At 43.7% G+C, this 25,831-nt stretch overlaps 1 protein-coding gene across 1 annotated transcript in view; it reads right to left on the minus strand.

The window, feature by feature from the left end:
* Positions 1-25,831, minus strand: part of LOC310776207 (uncharacterized protein) — a 90,333-nt gene that overhangs the window by 19,578 nt on the left and 44,924 nt on the right. The window contains exons 4-11 of the mRNA XM_083636393.1: positions 25,306-25,569; positions 9,991-10,113; positions 9,832-9,847; positions 9,045-9,238; positions 6,168-6,183; positions 5,401-5,573; positions 2,536-2,551; positions 1,769-1,941 (exon numbers count right to left, since the gene is read on the minus strand). Coding sequence (XP_083492519.1) covers positions 1,769-1,941; positions 2,536-2,551; positions 5,401-5,573; positions 6,168-6,183; positions 9,045-9,238; positions 9,832-9,847; positions 9,991-10,113; positions 25,306-25,569 — 975 coding nt within the window. The remainder of the gene's footprint in view (positions 1-1,768; positions 1,942-2,535; positions 2,552-5,400; positions 5,574-6,167; positions 6,184-9,044; positions 9,239-9,831; positions 9,848-9,990; positions 10,114-25,305; positions 25,570-25,831) is intronic.

Genomic DNA, 25,831 nt, shown 5'->3' on the forward strand with positions numbered 1-25,831 from the left:
TTACAGATCAGCTGTTGGTTTGCTTTGGGCAAAGGGCCCAGGGCGGACCCCTTTCCAAGGATCGCTTATCACACTGGATAGTGGAGGCGATCGCGTTGGCATACTCTGCCGTGGGCAAGGTTCCCCCAGAGGGTATCAGGGCGCATTCTACGCGAGGTGTTGCGACATCCTCTGCGTTGTTGCGTGGTGTGTCGGTGGAGGACATGTGTGCTGCGGCCTCATGGTCCTCATCACATTTTTGTCAGGTACTACAGTCTCGACGTGTCCGGTTCGCAGTTCGCGCACGCGGTGCTGTCGGTGGCAAGAAAGTAGTATTGTTGCCACTCTAATATGTCAGACGGTTAGGCATAAACGTTGCCATATGGCCGTGGTTCACCGGTGCCTTTCGGGTCGCCCTGTGGGGTGCTCCCGGCAGCAAGGTCGGTTGAATGGAGGCACTAGTGAGAGCTTGAGTTCGAAACGAAGTAAAACATTAGGGTTGTCCTACAACCCAGGTTTTACGAGTGAGAACGAGAGCTCTCACTACCCAGCCTTGCTGTGTCGATGCGTCACGGGGTGCGTCGGATCTCAGCGGGCTGGAAGAAATTAAAGTGATTATCCCTGGGCTGGCAGGACGTGACGTAGTCACGTGGATCCGTGTCAGTCCCAGGGGGTACCACGCCACCTACGGGTGGGTGGTCAGGTTTTAATGAAAAGTAATTTTGGAGCAAAATAACAGTCTTCCATAGGGCTGCGTTGCAGCGTTTAAGGCACTAGTGAGAGCTCTCGTTCTCACTCGTAAAACCTGGGTTGTAGGACAACCCTAATGTTATAATGGTTGAGGCTGCGTGTAGCGCTGATACCAAGATAGCGAGTGCGCTGGTCCACACCCACTAACTGCGCTAGGCGGCCTAGCGCTAGGTCTTAAACGCAGTTTCTACGCCGATTGCAACGATAGGGCCCTAAGAGTCTAAAATCTAATTGATTCTCATGACTTTTGTCATGACTGTCGAACCTAAATTTATATACTTTGCGATGTTCATCATCGTTCAAATTTGGCTGGTGGCTTATTAACATAGGTTCCTGTGATGTGATGAACTCAAAATGTGAAATAATAAAAAAATATTTCTGGTTTCCCGGGACTTTAAACCTGATTTCATCATCAGTCTTCTTCAAACGGACTATGTTCAGTGGGATATCATTTTGAGATAGATAAGCAAAGCTATAGCTACCATTTTGCTTCATATTAGAGCCTTGGGTTGTTTTGTAGATGTTAGTATCACATGTTAGTTAGTCAAGACCCAGGTGTAAGAAATGGCATCTAATAATCTTTTCATACTAGAACAACAGTGGAAAGTCCTGGCTTGGTTTGATTCAGCAGTGTGAAAACGTGCATAAAGAACGGGGCCATATATCTTAGTGCAAGTCTTAGTGCAAGGGCACAACTTTTCTAGTTTCTAGCACTCAAAATCTAAGAATAGTGAACAACTCCTGTGGATGATTATTTTCATTTATATATTTATTCCTGTCTGTTATAATGCATATTTTGTTTTTCTGTGCTCATAGAGGAATGGCACTATTTGTCCCTGTCATCTAAGAATGGGAGGACACAAAAATCCACGGACTTCCCCTATGACACATATCTGTGATGTATTTTTGAACATGTACTATATGATTGCACTTGAGAAAAGGGAATAAAAAGAAGTTCAAAAAAGAAAGAAAGTGATTTATAGAAATGTTAGTGTAGTTTTAGTTGTGAAGAGCAGTCATGATTGGTTTGAAGGCTGACCATGTTGAAGAGCGTCTCTCTGGACTGGAGTGGAGGCCTGGTTGGTGCTCTGAGACTGGATGGGCCTAACACAGACCTGGGCAACCGGCGACCTGCGGGCCACATGTGGCCCGTGGGTCACAACTACATGCCCAGGTGCCCAGGTCTGAGCTATGGGGTCTGTGTCGCCCGCGCTGGAATTGCAAAAAACAACAAAAAAACAACAAAAGTACAGTGCACCTGAACACAACATGCAAGATACCCGCTGAATAAGTGTCTAAATGTTCATGTAATTCTGGCCAATACTCCACTTCTGTTATAACATTTCAGTCTGGAATATGGAAGATCTTTCAATAATCTTTATGACTAAAAGGCTAAAAGTAATCTCATGTGTAAGAAATGACTGTTCTACATTGAAGTAAACATGTAAATAATTAACTTGTTGGTTTTGGATTTATTTAGCTTCAAGAGTGCATTTTTGTTCATGTGACCCTCAACACAGGCTTTGAGAATCCCGGGCCACTTACTGATACTTATGCTTAAATTGACCCACTCATATTCTGGTTTATTTCAAGAAAAAACATTTTGGTCCTCTCTATCATCATTCATCAAAGTTCCTGGGTTACGGCATGACAATTATTTGTTCGGCCCCCAGCAACAATCTGGGTTTCTCATGTGGCCCCCCATGAAAAATAATTGCCCACCCCTGGCCTTAACAGGTATAGTAAATGTACTTAATAACATGGAAGTTACCACTGTCGTGATGAGAGAAATGGTGCTGTACTTACCTGCCACAAGATGGTTCTGTAGAAAAAAAACATTTGTTGTTAGAGAGTCTTGCTTTACAACTTGTTCTGCTATTCAGTGTCCTGACATAATGGAGAATTGCTCAGTGATGTTAAATAATCAGAGTGTAATCGAATTTCTGAGCTGTAATTCCGGCCTGGGCAACCGTTCAATTAACTTTTTACAGGTCGGAACCCATTTCGCACCTGAATTTCGGAATTTCGGTGCTGTAATTCCGGCCTAGACAACCATTCAATTCACTTTTTACAGGTCGGAACCCATTTTCTCCGGTGGTCGGGGTTGTCTTGAACGGGGTAGCATTATGAACTGGGCCGTTTCTAGCTTGAACTGAACTTCAACTTTTTAAACTGAAATCCATTCTCGTTTCAGTTAATGACAGCTCATTATCGCTAATTGATAAATAGCATAATGATTCAAAGCGCTTTTATTTATCATTTCCTCTGCTGGGTTCAAACTCACCGAATGCATCTGCCTCACACACACACACACACACACACACACACACACACACACACACACACACACACACACACACACACACACACACTCCATCTCTCTTTCCTTCTCTCTCTCTCCTTCTCTCTCTCTCTCCGTTTCCCTCCCTCTCTCTCTCTCTCTCTCTCTCTCTCTCTCGGAGGAGGAGACCTGCAGTCCTGCACGCACACACAGGGGACACGCCCACACAGTCAGCGGGAGAAAAGACTAAGGCCCCTATTCTCCCACAGGCCTTCGGCGCTAAAACGGGCCTTTGGCGCTAAAAAACGTGCCTTGCGCCTGCCTCGGGAAGATATCAACATGGCTTTAGGCTGGTAAATGCGCTTTAGGCCGAATGGGCGTGGCGCACTCCCTGAATGGGCGAGAATGGGCGTTTCGGCGTTAAATATCGGCGTAATGATATCTTCCCACCTGGCGTAAATTTAGCGCTTTGCGCTTTTGAAAACCAGGCCTATTCAGTGCGCTGGTTGCGTGGAGCGCTCCCCTCTGGCTCCCCTCTGTCACCCTTCTCTGTGTCACTCTCTCCCGCTCTCCTCAGTCTGACAGGCACAATACGACTCTCTCTCTCTGACTCCCTCACTCAGACAGACACAACACACTTCTCATAGGAAAAATAAGTTGTAAGTTCACTGCCTGGCATCCCAGCATGCATTGTGGTACTCCATTTCGCTACTAAATAGCAACCAAATGAGCCGAAAACCTATATTAAGGGAGGATCTAAATAATGTGTAATGGTAACACAACCTGCAATTGTAGAACATTTCAATATTGGACCAAATAAAACATCGAAATGAAAACACCACCCTATGTGAAACATATATGTCCTCCTGGGCCTATATATATATCTCTTGTCGATTTAACGTGATTTAGATAAGTGACAGCGGAACGCGCTTCTACTGTCATCTGCTATACTGTGATGTCCGCTCCAATAACTTGGCCCTACTTCACATTTAGTTTTACAATAAAAACACATTTATGCAATGACTTTACATAATGTAGGGTATATTTATGTGCATCATCTTTCCTGCAGCAGGCGAGAGAAAATGATATCTTTCTGGACAAACTTTCACCAATCTAATAGGCTATATTTTTCTAGCTGATGCATTTAGAACATTATTTTCACTTTGATCTTGCTATAGTGTAGGGTATTTACATGCTTGCAGTATTTAAACTGCAGTTAGATTGGTTTGAGAAGCATAATGATATGGAATAATAGCCTATATATGGAGACAGACAGACTGGATGAAGGAAGGGCGGGGGGGCAGAGCGCTTGGCTTTGTCTGGTTTTACCGGATTTGTCCAGGAATTGGAGCTTAAAAGGCAAGCGTGTGACTCTTAACTGCAATTCTCCAATGAGCGGACTATGCATAATTTTACGCTTAAAAGGCGTGGTTATAATGGTTGAGGCTGCGTGTAGCGCTGATACCAAGATAGCGAGTGCGCTGGTCCACACCCACTAACTGCGCTAGGCGGCCTAGCGCTAGGTCTTAAACGCAGTTTCTACGCCGATTGCAACGATAGGGCCCTAAGAGTCTAAAATCTAATTGATTCTCATGACTTTTGTCATGACTGTCAAACCTAAATTTCTATACTTTGCGATGTTCATCATCATTCAAATTTGGCTGGTGGCTTATTAACATAGGTTCCTGTGATGTGATGAACTCAAAATGTGAAATAATAAAAAAATATTTCTGGTTTCCCGGGACTTTAAACCTGATTTCATCATCAGTCTTCTTCAAACGGACTATGTTCAGTGGGATATAATTTTGAGATAGATAAGCAAAGCTATAGCTACCATTTTGCTTCATATTAGAGCCTTGGGTTGTTTTGTAGATGTTAGTATCACATGTTAGTTAGTCAAGACCCAGGTGTAAGAAATGGCATCTAATAATCTTTTCATACTAGAACAACAGTGGAAAGTCCTGGCTTGGTTTGATTCAGCAGTGTGAAAACGTGCATAAAGAACGGGCCATATATCTTAGTGCAAGTCTTAGTGCAAGGGCACAACTTTTCTAGTTTCTAGCACTCAAAATCTAAGAATAGTGAACAACTCCTGTGGATGATTATTTTCATTTATATATTTATTCCTGTCTGTTATAATGCATATTTTGTTTTTCTGTGCTCATAGAGGAATGGCACTATTTGTCCCTGTCATCTAAGAATGGGAGGACACAAAAATCCACGGACTTCCCCTATGACACATATCTGTGATGTATTTTTGAACATGTACTATATGATTGCACTTGAGAAAAGGGAATAAAAAGAAGTTCAAAAAAGAAAGAAAGTGATTTATAGAAATGTTAGTGTAGTTTTAGTTGTGAAGAGCAGTCATGATTGGTTTGAAGGCTGACCATGTTGAAGAGCGTCTCTCTGGACTGGAGTGGAGGCCTGGTTGGTGCTCTGAGACTGGATGGGCCTAACACAGACCTGGGCAACCGGCGACCTGCGGGCCACATGTGGCCCGTGGGTCACAACTACATGCCCAGGTGCCCAGGTCTGAGCTATGGGGTCTGTGTCGCCCGCGCTGGAATTGCAAAAAACAACAAAAAAACAACAAAAGTACAGTGCACCTGAACACAACATGCAAGATACCCGCTGAATAAGTGTCTAAATGTTCATGTAATTCTGGCCAATACTCCACTTCTGTTATAACATTTCAGTCTGGAATATGGAAGATCTTTCAATAATCTTTATGACTAAAAGGCTAAAAGTAATCTCATGTGTAAGAAATGACTGTTCTACATTGAAGTAAACATGTAAATAATTAACTTGTTGGTTTTGGATTTATTTAGCTTCAAGAGTGCATTTTTGTTCATGTGACCCTCAACACAGGCTTTGAGAATCCCGGGCCACTTACTGATACTTATGCTTAAATTGACCCACTCATATTCTGGTTTATTTCAAGAAAAAACATTTTGGTCCTCTCTATCATCATTCATCAAAGTTCCTGGGTTACGGCATGACAATTATTTGTTCGGCCCCCAGCAACAATCTGGGTTTCTCATGTGGCCCCCCATGAAAAATAATTGCCCACCCCTGGCCTTAACAGGTATAGTAAATGTACTTAATAACATGGAAGTTACCACTGTCGTGATGAGAGAAATGGTGCTGTACTTACCTGCCACAAGATGGTTCTGTAGAAAAAAAACATTTGTTGTTAGAGAGTCTTGCTTTACAAATTGTTCTGCTATTCAGTGTCCTGACATAATGGAGAATTGCTCAGTGATGTTAAATAATCAGAGTGTAATCGAATTTCTGAGCTGTAATTCCGGCCTGGGCAACCGTTCAATTAACTTTTTACAGGTCGGAACCCATTTCGCACCTGAATTTCGGAATTTCGGTGCTGTAATTCCGGCCTAGACAACCATTCAATTCACTTTTTACAGGTCGGAACCCATTTTCTCCGGTGGTCGGGGTTGTCTTGAACGGGGTAGCATTATGAACTGGGCCGTTTCTAGCTTGAACTGAACTTCAACTTTTTAAACTGAAATCCATTCTCGTTTCAGTTAATGACAGCTCATTATCGCTAATTGATAAATAGCATAATGATTCAAAGCGCTTTTATTTATCATTTCCTCTGCTGGGTTCAAACTCACCGAATGCATCTGCCTCACACACACACACACACACACACACACACACACACACACACACACACACACACACACACACACACACACACACACTCCATCTCTCTTTCCTTCTCTCTCTCTCCTTCTCTCTCTCTCTCCGTTTCCCTCCCCCTCTCTCTCTCTCTCTCTCTCTCTCTCTCTCTCTCGGAGGAGACCTGCAGTCCTGCACGCACACACAGGGGACACGCCCACACAGTCAGCGGGAGAAAAGACTAAGGCCGCTATTCTCCCACAGGCCTTCGGCGCTAAAACGGGACTTCGGCGCTAAAAAACGTGCCTTGCGCCTGCCTCGGGAAGATATCAACATGGCTTTAGGCTGGTAAATGCGCTTTAGGCCGAATGGGCGTGGCGCACTCCCTGAATGGGCGCGAATGGGCGTTTCGGCATTAAATATCGGCGTAATGATATCTTCCCACCTGGCGTAAATTTAGCGCTTTGCGCTTTTGAAAACCAGGCCTATTCAGTGCGCTGGTTGCGTGGAGCGCTCCCCTCTGGCTCCCCTCTGTCACCCTTCTCTGTGTCACTCTCTCCCGCTCTCCTCAGTCTGACAGGCACAATACGACTCTCTCTCTCTGACTCCCTCACTCAGACAGACACAACACACTTCTCATAGGAAAAATAAGTTGTAAGTTCACTGCCTGGCATCCCAGCATGCATTGTGGTACTCCATTTCGCTACTAAATAGCAACCAAATGAGCCGAAAACCTATATTAAGGGAGGATCTAAATAATGTGTAATGGTAACACAACCTGCAATTGTGGAACATTTCAATATTGGACCAAATAAAACATCGAAATGAAAACACCACCCTATGTGAAACATATATGTCCTCCTGGGCCTATATATATCTCTTGTCGATTTAACGTGATTTAGATAAGTGACAGCGGAACGCGCTTCTACTGTCATCTGCTATACTGTGATGTCCGCTCCAATAACTTGGCCCTACTTCACATTTAGTTTTACAATAAAAACACATTTATGCAATGACTTTACATAATGTAGGGTATATTTATGTGCATCATCCTTCCTGCAGCAGGCGAGAGAAAATGATATCTTTCTGGACAAACTTTCACCAATCTAATAGGCTATATTTTTCTAGCTGATGCATTTAGAACATTCTTTTCACTTTGATCTTGCTATAGTGTAGGGTATTTACATGCTTGCAGTATTTAAACTGCAGTTAGATTGGTTTGAGAAGCATAATAATATGGAATAATAGCCTATATATGGAGACAGACAGATTGGATGAAGGGAGGGCGGGGGGGCAGAGCGCTTGGCTTTGTCTGGTTTTACCGGATTTGTCCAGGAATTGGAGCTTAAAAGGCAAGCGTGTGACTCTTAACTGCAATTCTCCAATGAGCGGACTATGCATAATTTTACGCTTAAAAGGCGTGGTTATAATGGTTGAGGCTGCATGTAGCGCTGATACCAAGATAGCGAGTGCGCTGGTCCACACCCACTAACTGTGCTAGGCGGCCTAGCGCTAGGCCTTAAACGCAGTTTCTACGCCGATTGCAACGATAGGGCCCTAAGAGTCTAAAATCTAATTGATTCTAATGACTTTTGTCATGACTGTCAAACCTAAATTTCTATACTTTGCGATGTTCATCATCGTTCAAATTTGGCTGGTGGCTTATTAACATAGGTTCCTGTGATGTGATGAACTCAAAATGTGAAATAATAAAAAGATATTTCTGGTTACCCGGGACTTTAAACCTGATTTCATCATCAGTCTTCTTCAAACGGACTATGTTCAGTGGGATATCATTTTGAGATAGATAAGCAAAGCTATAGCTACCATTTTGCTTCATATTAGAGCCTTGGGTTGTTTTGTAGATGTTAGTATCACATGTTAGTTAGTCAAGACCCAGGTGTAAGAAATGGCATCTAATAGTCTTTTCATACTAGAACAACAGTGGAAAGTCCTGGCTTGGTTTGATTCAGCAGTGTGAAAACGTGCATAAAGAACGGGGCCATATATCTTACGCCCAAGTCTTAGTGCAAGGGCACAACTTTTCTAGTTTCTAGCACTCAAAATCTAAGAATAGTGAACAACTCCTGTGGATGATTATTTTCATTTATATATTTATTCCTGTCTGTTATAATGCATATTTTGTTTTTCTGTGTTCATAGAGGAATGGCACTATTTGTCCCTGTCATCTAAGAATGGGAGGACACAGAAATCCACGGACTTCTCCTTATGACACATATCTGTGATCTATCTCTGAACATGTGAATGTACTATATGATTGCACTTGAGAAAAGGGAATAAAAAGAAGTTCAAAAAAGAAAGAAAGTGATTTATAGAAATGTTAGTGTAGTTTTAGTTGTGAAGAGCAGTCATGATTGGTTTGAAGGCTGACCATGTTGAAGAGCGTCTCTCTGGTCTGGAGTGGAGGCCTGGTTGGTGCTCTGAGACTGGATGGGCCTAACACAGACCTGGGCAACCGGCGACCCGCGGGCCGCATGTGGCCCGTGGGTCACAACTACATGCCCAGGTGCCCAGGTCTGAGCTTTGAGGTCTGAGGTCTGAGCTCCGGGGTCTGTGTCGCCCGCGCTGGAATTGCAAAAAAAAAACAACAACAACAAAAGTACAGCGCACCTGAACGCAACATGCAAGATACCCGCTGAATAAGTGTCTAAATGTTCATGTAATTCTGGCCAATACTCCACTTCTGTTATAACATTTCAGTCTGGAATATGGAATATCTTTCAATAATCTTTATGACTAAAAGGCTAAAAGTAATCTCATGTGTAAGAAATGACTGTTCTACATTGAAGTAAACATGTAAATAATTAACTTGTTGGTTTTGGATTTATTTAGCTTCAAGAGTGCATTTTTGTTCATGTGACCCTCAACACAGGCTTTGAGAATCTCGGGCCACTTACTGATACTTATGCTTAAATTAACCCACTCATATTCTGGTTTATTTCAAGAAAAAACATTTTGGTCCTCTCTATCATCATTCATCAAAGTACCTGTGTTACGGCATGACAATTATTTGTTCGGCCCCCAGCAACAATCTGGGTTTCTCATGTGGCCCCCCATGAAAAATAATTGCCCACCCCTGGCCTTAACAGGTATAGTAAATGTACTTAATAACATGGAAGTTACCACTGTTGTGATGAGAGAAATGGCGCTGTACTTACCTGCCACAAGATGGTCCTGTAGAAAAAAACCATTTGTTGTTATAGAGTCTTGCTTTACAAATTGTTCTGCTATTCAGTGTCCTGACATAATAGAGAGTTGCTCAGTGATGTTAAATAATCAGAGTGTAATCACTCTATCTGTGCAGGAAAAAGTCTCACCACTCGGCTTCATGCAGCGCCGCCAAGGCTTCAGCTTCACCAGGAGGAGTATGATCAGTAACAGGCCAGCAACCAGGCCAATGGTCAACCACACAGGAAATAAAGAGCCAGCAGGCTTGGACTCTGCAAATAGAGAGGTATTATTAAAACAGTACACATGTGATTCACTATATGAACACAGACTTATTTGACAGTGAAATCACAACAAAATATTTCTGAGTTCAATTGAAGCATTGACATCATCATTATCACCTAAAGGTCAGTAAAAATAAATAACCCAATAAAGGCAAGGTCAAATTAATCACTTTTATTCCATGATACCAACTTAAACCGGATTTCATTATCAGTCTTCTTCAAACAGAGTATGTTCAGTGGGATATCATTTTGAGGTAGATTAGCAAAGCTATAGCTACCATTTTGCTTCATATTAGAGCCTTGGGTTGTTTTGTAGATGTTAGTATCGCATGTTAGTTAGTCAAGAACCAGGACAATGATCAACCACACAGGAAATAAAGAGCCAGCAGGCCTGGACACTGCAAATAGAGAGGTATTATTAAAACAGTACACATGTGATTCACTATATGAACACAGACTTATTTGACAGTGAAATCACAACAACAATCATTTTGATTAAACTCTTAAAAGCTTTGTCATGTCCACATTTTGACTAACATTGAAAGTGACTTTATTTGTGTAGATTTAACTATGTTTATTTTCTATCTTTTTTACTAGCTACTAAAACTCTGTATGTTAGGCTACTCTGAGTAGCTAAATGCTAAGAATTAGCTCCTACCTTATTGTTAGGCATACAGTAGGAGTATAGGATATGTCTATATACTTTGTCCAAACATACCTACAGTTGTATACATACGTATACTGTCTGATTTATTTGTTTATTGTATATAACAATAAAACACAGGAGAAAACATGAATGATCACAACTAGCTCCCTGGTTACCAGGAGAGAAGAGAACATATTTGTGGAGGACATTGAAGTCAAGTTAAACTGTGTCTGAGAGCAATATTACTACAACCACAGGTGAGTGTAAACCTGGTAAACCAGGTTCATGTAGTTCTCAACGTAAATTCAAGCCAGGAAGACTATAATATTGTAATAATGTCAGGAACCAGGCGAAGAGTTGGTACAGGCTTCTTTATTAACAGGCTCAGGCAGCTCCTAGCAGTTAGCTTCTCAGCTAGCTCTATCCAGACACCCGCTCTAGTTCCCTCGCATAACTAGACTCACCACACACACATTTCCCCCACCGACAAAATGGCCGCGTCCCGCTCAACCAATCCCCAGCGAGCTAGCCACCCCACCTGACTCCATGTCTCCTTCAGGTGCGTTACACTATTCCCAGCCGCGTTCAAGTGCGGTGGGACACCCTCTACAACACCCCCAGCGAACCAACCCAACACTCAGACAATCACATGTTTACTGACAACCCCACATCGCTACACAGCCCCCCCTTTTACACAAACACTTGTCCCAAGTGGCACAGTAAACATGCAACACAACATCAACATTTTTCCCCCAATATCTTTTTTTTCCCATCCCCACATTAAATTCTAATTCCCCACAACAGTCTTTTCTTTTCTTTTCCACACACCATCATCTACATCATTGACATTTTCAATTTAACATTCCCATTCCTTTAAATTCTACACACATTTCTATCCCCCCTTTCAAAGCTTCTGTCCCATCTGAAGCACTCTAGTCCCTCCCTTGTGCTCTACAGACACCACATGCACGGCAATAGCCCCGCACATCCTCCTTGTGTTGGTTCCAATAGAAATGTTTCCGAACTCTGCGGAGCGTCTCCTGAACCCCCTGATGACCCGCTCTCAGTCCCCTGTGAGCCCACCGTAACACTAATACCCGCAGGTGGCTGGGTACAACCTTCTGGACCCCCGTTATCCCGTGCCCTGTCCTCTCCAACAGCCCCTCTTTACCCAGACGCAGGTCGGTGAACATGTTCCACAGTCCTTTCGTTGTACCGGAAAACATGTGCGTCTCCTCCACAGGGGGCCGGTGTCCGATCGCCACACACGCGAGCATCTGACTGATGTCCGCGTCCTCCACCTGCCTGCGTCTCCACTCATCCACGTCGACATCCGTGATGTCCATGTCGACATCCTCCAGGTCCACATCTGAACAGTACTCCCCTTCCTCCGCCTCTTGCACGCGCTCGTCCTCCCGTCCTCCTTCCCCAGGGGGCGGCGTGTTCAGGGCAGCAGGAAGAACCCCACCGGCAGCGATCTCCACCTCCGCTTTCTGCTCAGCAACCGTGGGGGGTGTGTAGCAGCTAGGCTGGGCCGGCTCCTCCGGCGGTAACCCCTCTCGCTCACCCGGAGACACGAGCGTTACTCTCCCGACTGTAACAGCGCTGCAGATGTCTCTCTCCACCGTGGGGGGTGCAGAGCGACTAGGCTCCTCCGGCGTTAGCAACACCCGTCCATCTGGACGAGCAGTCCACACTCTCCTGACCTGAATGCCCGGCTCTGCACTGCTCCGCTGCTCCGCCGCTTGTTGCTCAGGCTGCTCCACTGCTCCGCTACTCCGCTGCTCCTCTGCCTGTTGCTCCGGCTGCTCCCCCGGCTGTGTGTCTCTTCCAGCGTTCACACTCTTAGTGCAGTCTCTGGCTAAATGTTCAGGCGACCGGCACGTCCAACAAAGTCTCACCTGTCCGCCGCCTGCACGTCTCTCCTCTCCCGCTGTTCTCCAGTCCCCGACAGCTTCTTGATATTCTCTGGCTAAATGTCCGATCGCGCCGCATGCCCAGCAGGCTCCCTGCTGTCCATGTCGTTGTCCCGCATACCCGGTCCGTCTTCCGGGACCGCCTCGGCACCACCTCGCCACGTGGCCCGGTTCTCCACAGGTCCAACACTCTCTTTGCGGCTCCTCCGTCCGCTTCTCTCCGTGCTGCGCGACCTCCCGTAGCAGCTCCATAAGCCCCTCTGCCCAGGCCGGCGTCGCCTCCAACAGCCGTCTGATCTCCTTCAACACCCGGGCTTCCATGCCCGCCAGCATCGAGCCGAACGTCAGTATAAGGGGAGCCAGCACAAGCTCCTTCTCCCCGTTCAGCAACGGCCATTCTCCGTCGCGCACCATCGCACGTGGTCTTTGTAACAGTTAGCAGACACAGCTAACCTGCTACCGCTAGGTCGCTCGAGCCGTCAGCCGTCGATTCCAACTTTTCCTCCGGCGTTCCTCCTCACTCTCTCCCCTCTCGACCGAATCAGAGGCGCTACCGCTTCACTTGCTGACACCAATGTAATAATGTCAGGAACCAGGCGAAGAGTTGGTACAGGCTTCTTTATTAACAGGCTCAGGCAGCTCCTAGCAGTTAGCTTCTCAGCTAGCTCTATCCAGACACCCGCTCTAGTTCCCTCGCATAACTAGACTCACCACACACACATTTCCCCCGCCGACAAAATGGCCGCGTCCCGCTCAACCAATCCCCAGCGAGCTACCCACCCCACCTGACTCCATGTCTCCTTCAGGTGCGTTACACTATTCCCAGCCGCGTTCAAGTGTGGTGGGACACCCTCTACAACACCCCCAGCGAACCAACCCAACACTCAGACAATCACATGTTTACTGACAACCCCACATCGCTACACAATCTTTTACACTTCCTTAATTCACTTTATATCTCCACTCTTCAATCTACTCACAAGATCATAATAAGCTGTCAATTTCCGGGTTTCAATGATCAATCAGCTGGTTGCCGCCCAGTCTCTGTTAACCAATTGCAGTGTCACATCACTGCTCTCATCACCTCTCACCCCACACACCTCCAGTGTAAGCCTATCACATTGCTCCTCAACCCAGTCGTAAGCCAATTGCTTGGAGACGGGTTCCTTAAATATGCTTGTTTCTGTCTCATTCAGCCTCTCAATCACCGCTGCTGTCAGGCTCGCATCAGGTTGTATGGCAATTGCTCGCTACATATATTTTGCTGTCGGTGTATTTTGCATTGGTTCAACTCACCATGAGCGATTCTGAGGATCTGTTCGATCCTGTAGTGAATACTACTACTATATGTTGCTTCACACCGCTGCTTCATATCAAGGCAATGTGTGCTGCTCCGTTCCGTTCAGCTTTGCTAAATGTTATCATGCTGCAAGGCAGGCTTACCTGCTAAATCGTTGCAGTCTGCAAATGACGTAATCAAGCGTTGCTGGTCGCGCTGTTGTTAAAGCAGCTACGAGCAACTTTTTCGATTGTTATTAAACAGTATAAATTTAATATCAATGCATCACATCTTACCTCTAATAGTCGACGATACCAACGCAGAGTAGTCTCGCTTGAACCCCGAGTGAATCGGCCAGTGTTAGTGTGTCTGTAGCCAGGGCAGATCAGGAATTGAAATGAAACGGTTTGCAGCAGCCACTTCGGTCATAACCACAAAATAACTTTCAAAAAACCTGTTAGAATATAACGAGAGATGTTCCCGCGAGTATGCGTGGCGTTCACATTGTTTATGTTATGTTGCTAGGCATCGCAAACGGCGTAAAAAGGCAGCTGCGTTTCACTTCCTGGTTTCACTTCCGCGTTTCACTTCCGGGTTACCCGGTCCGGTCGCTCTAGAGAGCCCCCTGTTGGCGCGAGTTTAGACAGACTATAGACTTAATAATCACCTAAGGGAGCAATCTCAGATACACACGGCTTTGGTCTCGTCGACTATTAGAGGTAAGATGTGATGCATTGATATTAAATTTATACTGTTTGATAACAATCGAAAAAGTTGCTCGTAGCTGCTTTAATGTTTGTAGCCATGGCCGTAACTAGCTATGAGCACGGGGAGGTCCGGACCTCCCCTAATATTTCAGAGATTTTTTTTTTTTTTTTTTTTTTTTTATAAAACAATCTGCATGGAAAAGCATGAAAAACACGGGATCGCTTTTATTTTGAAACGAAAGGCAGGTCGGGCAGGAAGTCATCTGACGCCGCGTCCGCGGTAACTTGATTCCGAGAGCGCAGCAGCATGGTGGTGAGTGATGACTGTCTGTCTGCCTGGCGAGATAATTGAAGCTGAGCGAGCTGCGAGACAGTGAGCGAGTGAACGACAGACAGTGAGTGACACTGACAGATTTTTTAGCAACAACCAAGAAAGTAAGTGTCTAGTCTGTCTCTTAAGTAATGTTACCTGTGTGGGATGCTACTGGCTAATCATGCATGATGCCAATTGCCAAGCTCCCGAAGTCAGGTATGCAGGTGGCTATATGCATGGTTTCAGTTTCATGACCCAATAAGTAACAAAAAGAGGTGGTGTAAAGTTAAAAACAACATAATATATTTTATTTTATTTTTCAATCGTTCCTATCAGGAATAAATAAATGTCCCTCTGTATGTTTTTTTTATTATCGATGATGACTTTGTGTGTTGTGTACGGCTTGGGTTGTGTACCTGTGTTTGTAGGTGTCATTTTGATATGAATTTGGCTAAAACAGTTTGTGTTTGTTAGTTACAATTATGTTGACAGGAGAGCTGAGCAGGTGGTGACATGAAAGAGAATATACTGAATAATGACATGACAACAGTATAATCCTAATGTTGATTTAAAATGATATATTACTCTAAATATGGCTAAAAAAGGGGGGGGAAAAATCCGCCTCCCCTTGCTGGACCTCCCCTATTTCGGAACCCTGGTTACGGCCCTGTTTGTAGCCACTTTAATTCTTGGGCAATGCATGATTCAATGATATGCCTCTCTTGTCCCCGACGTGGTTGCTGCATTTCACTCAGCACTAAAGCAGGGAGATTCCTCCTGGTCACTGAAAATCCAGTCGGCAGTAGCAGTCCTTCAAACTCCTTGCTTTGTCTAATCCAGGATTGCCAGATGCAAAGTTCCCTCACGCAGAAGCAAGGTATTCCAACTTTTAACACGAATTTCTTATCAAAACACCGCAGCTTGCATTTCCGGGTGACGTGATTACCCAGAGACTGAGCAGCACCAAGCATGCTGGGAAATGTAGTTCATTGCTTTACTTCAGCATTCACAAGGCACATGTTAAATGCAGTATGATGTGGATCATTGTTCCTTTGCATTGCACCGTAACACGGGCATTACGTTTCAGATTTTGCTGTTTATCTGTCATTAATGTGATGACTAGGTGGTTAATTCTGAACAATGCTGTTCATGCTACATATCATAACAGTGCAGCTGGCATTTCCCGGTAACGTTGAAGGCGCAACGTGATGTTATCACCCGGAGTGTTCCATACCAGCACCAAACATGCTGGGAGATGTAGTTCATGCTCCGTTTCAAGCGTTTTTTCTGGTCTGGTAGTATTCAGTATTCACAAGGCACATGCCTCAGCAGCAGGCTTCATTCATGCAGCATGGAAGTCACATGCAGCATGGAAGCTCACACGTTGATTGGGTTTATTCAGTATCTCATTCAATCACATTATTAAACCTACGCAAGACATGAGTCCTGTAATTCTCATAGCATCATAAATGTAATAGTTTGTATGGTCAAATTCTAACTTAAATGTATTTCCTTGCAGCAAGCAGCTCATAGGCTACATTCTCCGTGAGTCACATTTGCAATTTTCATTTTGCATTCTAAATTTGCATTCTAAATTTGTGCGTTATCTTGCCTCAGCAGTTTATCATGTCATTAATGTTTCTAACTAACCCCAAAACTTTATATATATATGGTTTTGGGGTGGTTTTGTTTAGAATTCTGGCCAGAATTTCACATCTGACACCAAACTGCTAGATATTCTACAATCTTTATCATTTTCACAAGGTGCCCTCTATGGGTTCAAACCTGCTTTTTGTGGGGCCTCAATTGAATGGATTTTTGGTACATCGTTACGTTACGGTGGTTTTACATGTGGTGTTCTTCAATGTGAATCATTGTATATCGGCTTTGTTTTATGCATTAAAAGCAACGTGAGCCGTTCGGGTGTTTGGATAATGTAATGCAGTATGGGTAGTCGGCTATTGTGGCTAATGCTAGCAGCTAACATTACTTTTCATGGCGGTAAAATGCCACTGAATGACCAAATTGTATAACTTTTAACCATTTCGAGCTTTCGAGCATCATTGTTTCCATAAGGGCCACCAGCGTTGGTTAGTTGTCTATAACGTGACTATATTTATAACATGCTCCGGACGGATTCGGGTCTGAACAGTCAAAGAGGAGAAGCTGCTCTGCCTCTTTCCTTGTTTCAAGCGAGGCAGAATGCCGTCTTGCCAGAAATCTGTAAGAAGTGTCATTCAATTGCAAGATCAGCAATCTGCCATTTTGGTTCATAGAAGACCACCTCTGAGTGGATGCCATGTCGCTATGATCATCCTAGTGTTGCCCCATTGGTTCAAGCCAAAATGGCACCAGGGCAGTTGTTTAAAGCATAAAGAGTGTCGTCTCTTGCCTTCATATTCTTGTCTGCAGCCAGCTTCAGCAGCTGGTGTTAATTCACATTGGGAAGCTCACATGCTAATGGCTTCATGATGATGTGCATCATTGTAGAGGCTCTTTTCACTCAATTCATTCATAAACCAGCTTCAGCAGCTGGCATTCATGCATGTAATCCTCATATGCCACATCAAATTTTTTGTATGGTTTATTCTTTACTTAAATTGTGTTCTTTCCTTTTCAGCAAGCAGGCCGAATCAGTAATCTGGGTGAACGCTCTCTTCAACCTGCAATCCAAAAACACACTTGCCTGGCTTTCAGTATATACGGTATTTAACACGTTCACTGCCAATGACGTGTTGATACGTCAAAAAAAATCCAACGGTTGACTGCCAATGACGTGTTGATACGTCAAAAAAAAAAAAAAAAAAATTTGACGGTGGGACGTTGATCTAACCCTTTTACATCTCTTATATAAATATTGGATCCACTAACGTGTACAACCCATTCCACCGACCCACTAAGTGGCGACAGTGCTCTCCAGACTAGAGGAAGCCAAGCAAAAAGCAGTGTGAGGAAGCCATTCTCATGAAAATGGATTGGCGAAAACGCTTTCGCTTTCGCGCTTGGGAGCTGGCGGTGGGGGATTGCAAATTTGCATAATAGATTATGGGTGCAACACACTTTGAAACACCTTTGAAACACCAGCAGAAAGGAATCGCAAGCAGCTTCATTCCAGCTGAGCTCACAACCGAAAACGAACGAGCCTCATTCTCATACTGTAGGCGAAAACGCTTTTGCGCTGGTGCACACGGGCGCACAACGGTGGGGGGTTCCAAAAATAGACTGGGTGCAAAACACACTTTGAAACACGCAGCATAAAGCCTAGAATCGCACAAAGCTTCATCAAAGCTCTCAACCGAAAACCCAAGAAATGAGCAGCCCCATCCAGACTCGCCGACGAGGGGGCCGCCAGGGAGGGAGGCTGCTCAAACTCGCAGCAGCAGCAGCAGCAGCAGCAGAAAACTCGCTTGTGACAAACGCTGCTGAAAGCCACCAGAGACACGCCCACGGAGGGAGGAGTTTGAAGGAGAGGGGGTTCAGAACTATATTGTTTAGATGTCTGATGTCTCACTGATGCCAAAAATAAATGGTTAAAGTGACTGTTCTGCCTGTTTGATTGAATTTCACAAAACTGCGATTATCTCAGCTTTCAGTCTCAGACGCTGAAACCATGCTGTACTCAACGGCTAATATCTACATAACTACTAACTCTACAAACTAACTCTTTTAGACAGAGAAAGCACACATTCTATTAGTTCTTTTGAGATATTTTGTGTTCACAAAATCTTAGCAGAAAAGAATCCTCGGCTCTTGAAAGATGAGCCAGAATCCTCAAAAAAAACCTCTGGCAGAAGCTACCTACAGTAAAAAAAAAACGGCTGGCAGTGAATGTGTTAAAAGCAAATGAATAAGCAGCAGTTGCATCATTTTCAGCTGCAAGTTTTTCGTAGTCTTGGATTTTTTGCAAGTTCACTGGCCTAAAGCTATTTGCATTATGAAGATAGTTTTCTGGAATTCAATGAAATTCAATCACATTTTATAAAAGGAACTTTGCTGCCCCGTCATTTCTGATTGACTATTGCAGGCTAAATGAATATCTGTTTAGGTCATTGCTGACCAGTTGGCCATTGCTGGCTGCAATCATAATAATTTCTCAGATCATTGCAGGCTATTAGTCATTGCTGGCTAATTCGTGTTGATGCTGCAACTTCTAAGCAGGCTATAATAATTCTATAGTTGTCAACATACATGAGTGATTCTCAAATCCCCCTTGCATCATGTCAAGTGAATTTTACATGCAACTTATTGCTTTGCTCTTGATCATTGTGCTCTTGTTCATTTCAGCATTGTACAATATAAGATATGCTATGTTAAGCTAGTCAGTCACGGCACTCACAATTTTGCATTTTCATCCAGCATTCTAATAATTACGTTTGTCCTAAGCTTTCAGCAGCCGCGTTAAAGTTGTGAAGCAGCACATTCATTCCGGCAGTCTTCAGCTTGGTTGTTGAGCATTGTTTTGTCTATTACAGCTTCAGCCTAATTTTTCCATCTTTGGTTAAACTCATAACGCCACGTAACTGCTGACTAAATTTGTGGCTGGTATCGGTTATGTTTATCAGCAGCTTCATCAGCATGTTTCAGCTCACTCAGCATTTAACTCATCTTGTTTATCCACAGCTAAGCAGTTGGGATTTGGCACATTCATGTTGGGTTTTGTTTATGTACAACTTCATGTTATGATTTGGCACTTCAACTTGGTACTCATCCCGTTTGTTCTCAGATTCATCAGCAGTGCTTTCGCGGATATAACATTGTACTCATTTTGTCTTCAGATTCAACAGCTTGGTTGCAGGTCTATTAATTTCATTTGCTTTCAGTTCTATCATACAATTGTCATGTCATGGTGTCACTTTTAAGAGAATGTAACATACCCCCAAAGCAATACTCAGGGCATTCGTTTTGGATTGGTGCAGCAACGTCTGCGGCCTTACAGGGCATTTCAACAGCATCCCTTCAACAGATGGGCCGTTGGTCATCTTCTGCATATGCCTCCTACGTGCGCCCTGGCTATCATCAATGCTCAAAGATCTCTAAAGCCTTAAAAGCTTAGGTAAGCATTGCATATGACTGGTGGTGGTGGTCTATTATAATTAGTCAAGTGTTCAGCTTCTTCCGCTATGTCATTATTTATTAATAATAAATATAGATTCTGATAATGGAAGGGGAAAAAAAACAAAAAAAACACACACACAACAATTTAACATATTTTGGGGATATTTATTGGGCTGTGATAATTGTTGTGCTAACTCTGCAGGTCTTGCTGACCTTAAACTCTATCATGCTGGTCAGTGCTGACCCCATGTCAAGGCTGACATGTTCATGCATGTTGGTCATAGCTGACCTTAAACTCTATCATGCTGGTCAGTGCTGACCCCATGTCAAGGCTGACATGTTCATGCATGTTGGTCATAGCTGACCTTAAACTCTATCATGCTGGTCAGTGCTGACCCCATGTCAAGGCTGACATGTTCATGCATGTTGGTCATAGCTGACCTTAAACTCTATCATGCTGGTCAGTGCGGACCCCATGTCAAGGCTGACATGTTCATGCATGTTGGTCATAGCTGACCTTAAACTCTATCATGCTGGTCAGTGCTGACCCCATGTCAAGGCTGACATGTTCATGCATGTTGGTCATAGCTGACCTTAAACTCTATCATGCTGGTCAGTGCTGACCCCATGTCAAGGCTGACATGTTCATGCATGTTGGTCATAGCTGACCTTAAACTCTATCATGCTGGTCAGTGCTGACCCCATGTCAAGGCTGACATGTTCATGCATGTTGGTCATAGCTGACCTTAAAGGAGGACTTACCCCCTAGATATGTATCAGAACAGTGATTTGAAAATACCTATGGAAAAAACCAAGAAATTACATATACTCTTGTCTATACTAAACTCTTTGGCTGTGTTCAAGTCAAGATTTTTTTTCGGAAATCGACGCCATTACAGTTTGCCTACCGCCTCAAAAATAATTTATTTGAGAGGGGCAATATCTTTATAAATATCAACAACTAGCCAACGCTGGTGGCCTGTTTGGAAACAGCTTTGCTCAAAATGGTTGAAAGTTATATCAATTTGGTAATTCAGTGGCGAAATAGAAATTTAATTATTTTTCTGCATGTATCTCTATGGCAGCGTGTCTAACTACGTTACGAGAGCAGTGCCGTGGGCTCGTTATCGCAGCACACCGCACAATAGGACAAACCTCTCGCTCTGGGGTAACACAATGCGAGATTTCTCCACGTAATTCCCTCGTCTAACTAGAGATAAACCGCGCAATGAAATCCGTTTTTTAATTTGCGTTTTGGGGCTTTTCGTGATTCTTGTTAAAAGTTACAACACCTCTGATTTTTCCTCTCAGGGCGCAGGCAGGGCAGAGCTCTTCTCCTCCTCACAGACTGTTCCCATGCAAATCCCCCCGAGGAGCACACACACACAGACAGAGCCAGTCGCTCTGCTCTGCTGACTTCATTTCCTGAAAAGTTGGCGTTGCTTGTACACAGTGACGATATTATATTAGCCGATATGTTTAGAGAAGCTTTGTCACGTTGTCACGTCGTAGTATAGCGTTATATTTTACATATGCGCTAAACTGCCATGAGATTTGTTTGCGGAAATGTCAGACTGTGCTCTCTCTGCTCCTCTGGCCGAGAGAGCCCAGCTGCTGCTGCGCGCGCCCCCGGAGCTTGGGGCTAGTGCATGAGGTTTACAGTACTACTCTCTCCCACCTGCCTGGGCTGGAGACAGTGGCCTCTATTCTCCCACAGGCCTTCGGCACTAAAACGGGCCTTAAACGCAAAAAAACGTGCCTTGCGCCTGTTTTGGGACGATATCAATATGGCTTTACGCTGCCAAATGCGCTTTAGGCCGAATGGGCGTGGCGCAGTCCCAGAATGGGCCAAAGTGGGCGTGTCGGCGCTAAATACCGGCCTACTGATATCTTCCGACCTGGCGTACATTTAGCGCTTTGCGCCTTTGAAAAGCAGGCCTATTCAGTGCGCCAGTGTCAAGGAGTGCTCTTCTGCCTCTCCCCTGTCACCCTTCTCTGTCTCTCTCTGAAACCAGGCCTATTCAGTGCGCCAGTGCTCTTCTGCCTCTTCTCTGTTACCCTTCTCTCTCTCTCTCTGACTCCCTCGCTCAGACAGACACAACACATAGCAGCACCCAGCTTCCCATAGGAAATAGCAGTTGTAAGTTTACTGCCTGTGAATGTCCCAGCATGCAATTGGGTCCTCCATTTCGCTACTAAATAGCAACCAAATGAGCCGAAATAGATATAAAAGGTAGATCTAAAATAATGTGTAATGGTAAGACAACCTGCAATTGTAGAACATTTCAATATTGGACCAAATAAAACATCGAAATGAAACACCACCCTATGTGAAACATATATGTCCTCTTGAGCCTATATATACCCTTTGTGGATTTAACATGATTTAGATAAGTGACAGCGGAACGCGCTTCTGTCATGTGCTATACTGTGATGTCCGCTCCAATAACTTGGCCCTACTTCACATTTAGTTTTACAATAAAAACACATTTATGCAATGACTTTACATAATGTAGGGTATATTTATGTGCATCATTCTACCTGCAGCAGGGGAGAGAAAACGATATCTTTCTGGACAAACTTTCACCAATATAAAATGAATCTCATCATATAGGGATAGGCTATATTTTTCTAGCTGATGCATTTAGAACATTCTTTTCACTTTGATCTTGCTATAGTGTAGCGTATTTACATGCTTGCAGTATTTAAACTGCAGGTAGATTGGTTTGAGAAGCATAATAATATGGAATAATATCCTATAATATGGAGACAGACAGACTGGATGAAGGGAGGGGGGGGGGGCAGAGCGCTTGGCTTTCGTCTGGTTTTGTTGGACCACTGGAATGGAGCTTAAAAGGCAAGCATGCGATTTGTTTATTGCACTTATCCAATGAACTGACGGTGCATAATTTTACGCTTAAAAGGCGTGGTTGTAATGGTTGAGGCTGCGTCTAGCGCCAAGACCAAGATATCAAGTGCGCTGGTCCACGCCCACTGATTTGCGCTGCGCCAGGCGCTCGGCCTAGAAACAGCGCCGATGCAACGATAGGGGCCAGTGCTTCCAACTCGGACTGATAATATAAACATCATCATTCGAGCTTATCCAGGTAATATATTAATAAAGTAGTGACACATTCAGCGGGAAACTAACTATAATTAAGACATGTGCCAACTTTGACAACGTTTGGTTCAGTATTTTAAGAGCAAACTTCAATAGGAATAGGCTTGGAGTTGTGAGGAGCCGAAAGGGTACAGGGGGGGTAGGGGAGTAACTATCTTGAAATCCCATAGTCTTTGGGAACACTGTGACGTCAGTGTGTTCCTAATTTCCCATTCATTTGAGAAAAAAAAAGCAGTGTTCTACCCTTAGAGGGCGCTTATGCCAGATATGCTGCTGAAAAATGATACAAATGGTCAAATGGTAACAGTTTGGTGTCAAATGTGGAAATTTTGACCAGAATTCTTCACACATCACCCCCAAAGTCATATACAGTATATTAAAGCTGAAAAAAAGTGTTTTGGAGGTAAGTCCTCCTTTAAACTCTATCATGCTGGTCAGTGCGGACCCCATGTCAAGGCTGACATGTTAATGCATGTTGGTCATAGCTGACCTTAAACTCTATCATGCTGGTCAGTGCTGACCCCATGTCAAGGCTGACATGTTCATGCATGTTGGTCATAGCTGACCTTAAACTCTATCATGCTGGTCAGTGCTGACCCCATGTCAAGGCTGACATGTTCATGCATGTTGGTCATAGCTGACCTTGGTCATTGCTGACCTCAATTATGTAAGTCATTGCTGACTTTATCCTATGCAGCCCTTTAAGCCCGTGCTGGCCATACTAGTGCAGGGCTTTGCTGACTTAAGCACTACTGGCTATGAGCATCAAGCAAGTCGTTACTGTCTTGGGTCATGGCTGATTTTAATCATGCTCCTAACAATCATGCTCCAAGTTCTAACAGACTAGCATTGCTGGTTATGCTCCTAAATGCTAATTTCAGGGTGCTCTTGTTTTCATTCATGAAATTCTGCTGCCTCTAATCAATGATATATGTTCTGCCATGCTTAATTATGTTTAATCCCTCAGTGATCATGCCTTCCTGGTAAGATATTACTGCCTGTTCGTCTCTTACTGGTAAGTTAATTTTCATTTGGGAAATTCATAGTGCTGTGTTTTCTGGGCTTGCGCCTATCTTTTGGGGATATATCTGGATGCTGATCTGAGCTCTTTTGGGGATATATCTGGATGCTGATCTGGGCTGGTGCAGCTCTCTCAAGATCTCCCTGCGGTGTCTAACCGCCAAAGACTAATAATACTTTATTCTCATCTTTCTGTCGTAAATTATTCACTTTATTGTAATAAATATCACTTTATTCATCCTTTGGTCTCTAGTCTCTCCTGATTGAAATGTGACTCACATGATCTTCTAGTACAGGAGGGAAGTGCCAACACTCATCTGACACCTTAGCAGACGTGATAAACTGTAATAGTTCAAACTGATATTTACATAATTTATTATTATTACCAGACTGGTAACTAGAGACAGAGAAGAAACAAGCTCAGTCACTGCTTGTCAGCATGAGTGAAAACAACTATTCTCAGTTTGTCTTTACACGTACATGAGACCAGTTGCTGTGAGCAGATTTAGACAGTGGTGTTAAACCAGTGACGTGATTTAGACAGTGTGTTAACCATTGACGTGTCATGTTGCACCTATGAGTTTGTGTGTGAGAGAGACTCATTTTGGTGACTATTTCCCCCTTTTTTTTTTACGAGTGCTAATGTAGCCTTCACCCGAAGACTGATGAAAAAACTTTATTTCTCAGAATTGAATGTTAAATAGCTACCATAATTCAAACTGATGGCCATAGCATTAACTGTTAATGAATCATCAATCGTATTGTTGAAATGGTTTTGTGTTGAGAAATGTTAAAGAGGATTTATCTTTTGAGAAACGGAAGAAATACTGTGGTTTCAGTGATATAGCAGCGTCCAGCTTGTCAGTTGAAAAGTGGTATAATTAATACAGCTAGTAACTCTGGTCAACATTTAAGAGCTCTGTAGCAAAAAGAAAAGCTTACACTGTAAAGATTAAAATGATAATTACATTTATACATCATACCAGCACAGTGGCAAACAGGGTTATTAACTTATTATTATCATATAACTCCATGGGTTGAAGAACATCATTAATGAATGATAAATAAGTGCTATATAGGTGATGTAAACAAGATGGTAGTGATAATAAGTTTGTTGTCTTACCTGATACAGTCAGAGTGAGTGTATTACTGTCTTCTGTCCTGTCTGTGCCAGCATAAGCCGAACACTTGTATTCACCACTGTCGCTTGTTTTTACAGATGAGAATGTGAAGCGGTTAGATTTTTCAAATGTCTCATATTTGCCATCCTTGTAGATAATGTACCACCAGTCAGCCCCCCCCTGTCCGCCCGTTATGTCACATATGAATGTGACAGACTCTCCAGGAGATACATGGGACTGTTTGGGCTCCATGGTCAGCACAGTCCCTTTTTTCCCTAAACAAACGCATATAGCACAATTAGAAGAAAAACTAAATACTGGAAATAGTTTTGGACAATATACAATGTGACAAAACGTAGGCATAAGTTGTGCAGAAACATACAGTGAAATAACATGTATGGAACATTTAAGATAGGAAGAGGAAGCAATAAAGAATAATAGGTGGAGATTCATCTTGAGTCAATAGTGAAGAGATGAAGAGAATAGAGAAAGGTCTGTCATCACCTTGAGCGTGTCCCTGGTAGAGGA

This window comes from Poromitra crassiceps (assembly GCF_964638095.1).
Source record: "Poromitra crassiceps genome assembly, chromosome: 5".
NCBI lineage: Eukaryota > Metazoa > Chordata > Actinopteri > Beryciformes > Melamphaidae > Poromitra > Poromitra crassiceps.